At 57.8% G+C, this 5,504-nt stretch overlaps 2 protein-coding genes across 2 annotated transcripts in view; one reads left to right on the top strand and one right to left on the bottom strand.

Moving 5' to 3' along the window:
* LOC113217849 (serine-rich adhesin for platelets-like) overlaps positions 1-4,205 on the top strand; it is an 11,168-nt gene extending 6,963 nt beyond the window's left edge. The window contains exon 2 of the mRNA XM_026437920.2: positions 438-4,205. Within this exon, the coding sequence (XP_026293705.2) occupies positions 438-4,112 (3,675 nt within the window). The 3' untranslated portion in view covers positions 4,113-4,205. The remainder of the gene's footprint in view (positions 1-437) is intronic.
* A 741-nt stretch (positions 4,206-4,946) lies between these two features.
* Positions 4,947-5,494, bottom strand: LOC127749964 (filaggrin-like; the record flags this gene model as incomplete). Its single annotated transcript, XM_052270170.1, is given in 1 exon segment — positions 4,947-5,494. A coding segment is annotated over 1 exon segment (413 nt), but the record flags the coding sequence as incomplete, so codon positions are not given.
* Positions 5,495-5,504: the final 10 nt, after the last annotated feature.

The following is a 5,504-nucleotide window of genomic DNA, read 5'->3' as shown; positions in this document are numbered from 1 at the left end:
GTGATGGGCAAATCCACGCGCTCGCCTGCATGCCCTGCAGTACAACTACAAAAGTGCGCGGTAGGCTACATTGGTATAGTGGCCGATCGGCTGACTGCACGTTTTTCTCTGGAGGATCAAGGAGGAGGGCGGGCGGGCATTGATCGCGAGTTTACCCCCCCCCCCTTTTTCTCCCGTATTTGTAAGCAAATATAATAGCATCTATAGCCTCATTTCTCCGTCGCTCATCGTGGTGTCGATTTCTTTTTATTGTACCATTAGCCCTTTTGCCCTGGGTTATTCATGATACGCGTGCGTTCCCTCTGAGCTGACGAAGACAGAAAATGGACGACTGAGGCTTTTTCTTCACGATATGCACTTTACTCTGTCACACGCCCCCCTACCCTGCCGTTTTTATTTTTTCTGACACGCGTATTTTTTTCCTCGTCGTTTTCCAGCGCGCCCATGGCGCTGCCGTCGGAGTGGCCGCTGGCGGCCTCTGCCCCTGTGACCAGGTTCAGGGGGAGCACGAGGTCAGCCCGGCCTGCAACAAGAAGGTCCTGCGCCTGCTCGAGAGCACCGGCAAGGCACTGACCCAGGTCAGCGACGCGCTGCGCTCGCCCAGCAACAACAAGAACCAGGCCTCCGCCACCATCAACCTGGGCGGCATGCCGCACCCGGCCCTCTACGGCGGCCACGCCCAGCTGCCCGTCAACCCCTTCTACTACATGTACCCCGGCGGCCAGGCTCACCTGCCCAACAACCCCCTGGCCAACAGCCTCCAGTCCGCGTTCGGCCAGCAGCAGTCGGCCGTCAACGCCTTCAGCGTAAGCAACAGCGCCAGCAGCTGCGGCGCGGGCAAGACCGACTCCGACAAGGCCGGCACCCAGTACTACGTGCAACTGCCCAACGGAGATGTGCAGCCACTCAGTGACTTTATCGTGGACTCCAAGACCGATTCCAACTCCAAGAAGTCGTCGTCGTCGTCCTCCTCCTCGTCCTCCTCATCTTCGTCATCGACGTCGTCGTCCTCAAACTCCGCGACCTCCAACCTCAAGGTCGTCCTGCCGGACGGCACAGAGATTGCGTACAACGACTACCTTTCCGTCGTCAAGACCATCCAGTCCCACAAGGCTGTGCAGGTCATCCTGCCCAACGGCAAGATGACTGAGGTCAACTCTTTGGAGGAGATCTCGCAGATCGCCAATAACTCCCCGAGCGCCATCCTTCTCCTGGACAACGGGGCTGGCATCCACGCCGACAGCTACGTCAACATCGTCAACAACTACCGCACCAACCAGCTGAAGATCAAGCTTCCGAACGGCGAGACCAAGCCCCTGATTACCTCGTCCTCCTCCTCCTCGTCCTCGTCTTCGTCCTCGTCGTCCTCGTACTCAAACGGCGGCAAGGGAAGCGGAAACGGAAACGGCAGCGGCAGCGACGCAACCACCACTACTGCCAAGCCCTCCGGCAGCGGTTCCTCCTCCTCTTCGTCCTCGTCCTCGTCATCTTCGTCCTCGTCTTCCGGCAACGGCAGCGACAACGGCAGCGACGCATCAACCACTACCACCGCCAAGCCCTCCGGTAGCGGCAGCGGGTCTGGCCAGGGCTCCGGCCAGGGCTCCGGCCAGGGCTCCGGCCAGGGCTACGACTCCGACTCCACCACGACCACCACCGCGCAGCCCAAGCAGGTCGACGAGTCCGACAAGACGAGCGAGACCGAGGAGAAGCACGCCGAGGCCAAGTCCGCCTCGGCCTCGTCCGACAAGAAGACAGCCGACGGCTCCATCAAGTCGTCCTCCGCTGCGGCAGCGGCCGCCTCCTCGGCGAACAAGAAGAAGAACCACCAGCACACCAAGAAGGTCGTGAACGCCGACGGCAGCGTGTCCGAAGTGTCCGAGGACGAGAGCGAGGAGGACAAGAAGAGTGACGCCAGCTCAGCCTCCGCGTCCAGCAAGAAGGTCGTCTCCGGCAACACCGTGAGCAAGACCTCGAGCGCCTCGTCCAGCTCTTCCAGCTCGCACAGCACCAACACCGAGAAGCACACCAAGAACAACAACCAGTCTGGCAGCTCCAGCGGCTCCAGCACCACAACCGAGCAGCCCGGCGACTCCACCACCAAGTCCGGCAACCAGGGCGGCAGCGGCTCCTCCACCACCGAGTCCGGCAACCAGGGTGGCAGCGGCTCCTCCACCACCGAGTCCGGCAACCAGGGCGGCAGCGGCTCCTCCACCACTCAGTCCGGCAACCAGGGCGGCAGCGGCTCCTCCACCACGCCTTCATCTTACAACCAAAACGGCGGCTCTTCCACGACCCAGTCCGGCGGCCAGAACGGCGGCCAGAACGGAGGCCAGAACGGCGGCCAGTACGGCGGCTCCTCCAGCACCACTCCGTCAAGCAACCAGAACGGAGGTGACTCCACCACGACTAGCTCCGGCTCCGGCTACGGCCAGGGCGAGACCACTACTGCCACCCCCACCACGACAGGCTCCGGCTCTTCGACCGGGTCCACCTCTGGCCAGACCGTGTTCGTGTACTTCATCACAGGAGACGGCCACGCCATCCCGTCCTCCGGCGACTGGAAGGGCAAGGACATCCAGTTCGGCATCACCAACACCGGCGAGGTGATGAACTTCTCCAAGGGCGGCCGCGGCAGCAGCACGACGACTACGGCCGCGCCCTCAACCACTCCCTCTTCAACCAGCGGTTCATCCGGAACCACCTCAACGACCACCCCCTCCTACTCCGGGAACAGCGGCAGCACTCCCGGCCACTCTACCAACAACTACTACTTCACGTACAACGCGGCTGGTGAGCTCGTGAGGGTCCCCATCCCCGCCCAGCACACCAACGGCGCCAACGGCGGCAACGGTGGTTCGTCCTCCAAGATGCCCAGCGACGCCCAGTTCGGCATCACCAAGGAGGGCAAGGTCATGAACCTGTCGCAGTTGAACGGACATCAGTCCGTCGACTTCTCGTACTACATCACCAAGACCGGTAAGATTGTCCCGGGCTCTGGCTCCTCTTCCTCATCATCCTCGACCACGTCGACGACCACAACGACGACGCCCGCTCCCTCTACCGGCAACCCCGAGTACGTCATCAACAAGAACGGCGACGTGACCATCGTGTCGACAAACAACAACAACGTGAACGTGGTCTACAAGCAGGTGGTCGACAAGTATGGCAACACGCACTTGGTCCCCGTTAACCCCAAAAACCAGGGCTCTTCCTCGACCTCCTCCTCCTCATCCGCCTCGTCCTCATCCTCGACTTCCGGCTCATCCCCCTCCGGATCATCGAAGGCGACCGCCTCCGCTAGCAGCAGCAGCAGCAGCAGCAGCAGCAGCGCCACCAACGCCGGCTCATCCCTCAAGCCCGTCACCCTGACCGACTCGAACGGCAACACCATCCAGGCGTACGTCGTGGACGACTCTCAGAAATCGTCGACCTCCTCCGGGTCCTCCGGGTACAAGCCCGGCACCCCCGCCTACCAGCCGGCAAACAACCAGCAGTCCGCTTACAACCAGCAGTCGCAGTCCCAGTACAAGGTCATCACCGACGGCAGCGGCAACACCTTCCTGGTGCCCAAATCCTACCCAGGCGGTGAGGACGGCCAAGGCAGCAGCAGCAGCAGCGGCACCAGCCAGACCACATGGGGAAACAACGGCCAGGCGCCCAGCGGCACCCAGTGGGGCCAGTCCTCGAGCACAGAGTACGAGTTCATCAGGGGCGCTGACGGCAAGACCTACGTCGTCGAGAAGAGCAGCTGCTCCAAGGGCAACTTCAATAGCGGCAGCTTCTCGTCCTCGTCCTCGGTCCAGCACCAGAGCGCCGCCCCGGCCAAGGAGGGTTACACCAAGGTGACCTGGGAGAACATCGTGTCCCCCGACGGCTCGGTGCTGACGGTGCCCGTCAAGACCGTGTACAACGCGGACGGGTCCTTCACCGCCCAGGTGACCTACAACCCCTCGCCCCAGTCGCAGAACACCCTGTGCACCAAGCTCGGCGCCGGGTCGAGCAGCAGCAGCGGTAGCCAGAGCCAGCACGGCCAGTACGTACAGAACGTACAGAACGCCGTCAGGTACAGCAGCAACCAGTACGCCAGCGCCCAACCCTGTCCTTGCCAGTAATTGTGAGCTGTTGAAGGGGTGAGAAAATGTGAAAGAGATGAATGGTTGATTGTCGAGAAGTGTGATAATTGTAATAAATTATTGATAACAAAACTTTACTAGTTTTACTTACTCCAAAACGTGGAACATCCCCTCCAAAAAATGACGTTCAAACGCCAGGATAAAGAAAATAATGTGACTTGGAAATTGAAAAGAAAAATACGTTTCGGCCGGCAAAAAAACAACAATAATATTTTGTAAAATGTAGCTTTCTTCACTAGTCTGTGGGGAGAGACGCTTTGGGACTTGCACAGCACTCCACATTATTTATCAGATAATACGTTTCCCACTAGAACACATAACATACAATAAAATAATAATACCCTTAGGCAAGCGGAATGGATCGGGGGAGGAAAGGGGGAGGGGAGGGGATTGCTTCGCGTGCCGCGCCGCGTGCATCCCGACTCGCACTGGCACCGCGCAACCATGACCACATTGACATATTCGTGAGTTTAAAAAAAAAACTTGCAATGCCAGATAATGTTTAATTTTTAGAAAACATCAAAAGTACATTTGATTGACACGTTGACCTGCCCACAAAGCATGAACATTGGTGTGCCCCCTTCTACTTCTCTCCTCACTTTCTCTTTGCAAAAACAATATCCGTCTGTTACTTTTACCTCTTTGTATTTCCTAACGTTTTGAACAGGACCGGAGAGGGAATATATTTAGTTCTGGGAGACACATTTCATCGCATTGACGTGCAATTTATTTAGAAAACCTTCCTTTACGAATGTATAATGTTTAGTCTTAGTGTGTAAGGTGCCATCATCTGCTAAAGATATAACACAAGTATACTTTTCGTAAACTTTTATTTAGGAAATACTCTTGACATGTATGATATGATGATGCAATGAATTAATTCTGCACGAAAGATTGTACTACATTTTGTGAAGCTAATCAATATCACCATCAAAACTATTTATAAGTTTATTCCTCGCTGTACTCCATGACGACTTCTACTTCCGACGACCCGCCACTTTCACTCTTGAACGAGCTGGATTGGGACTCGGAGCCACCCTGAGTGGAACTGCTGGACTCGTAGCTCACTTTGACGCCATCCTGGGACACCTCAGTGTCGCTCTTGGCCTTAGCAGCACTCGATCCCGATGAACTCGCCTCCTTGGCAGAGCCGCTGTGCGACTCCGAACCGCCCGACTTAACGTCCGATTTCACTTCGACGTGCCCGCCAGCGGCATGCACTTCGCCAGTGACTCCGGCCTGAGTATGTTTATCATTTTCAGCTTTCTTAGCCTCGGCGTGCGCGGACTGCTGCTGCTGACTGGCGCTGGACTCATGCGCTTGCACCTTCTCGACGTGACCGTCAGTCGACCCCTGCTTGCTTGTGGAGGC

The sequence above is a fragment of the Frankliniella occidentalis genome, unplaced genomic scaffold (genome assembly GCF_000697945.3).
Source record: "Frankliniella occidentalis isolate FOCC.00 unplaced genomic scaffold, Focc_3.1 Scaffold113, whole genome shotgun sequence".
Classification (NCBI taxonomy): Eukaryota; Metazoa; Arthropoda; class Insecta; order Thysanoptera; family Thripidae; genus Frankliniella; species Frankliniella occidentalis.
Note: the sequence above shows the minus strand (reverse complement) of the source record. Positions and strands in the feature narration are given on the sequence as shown.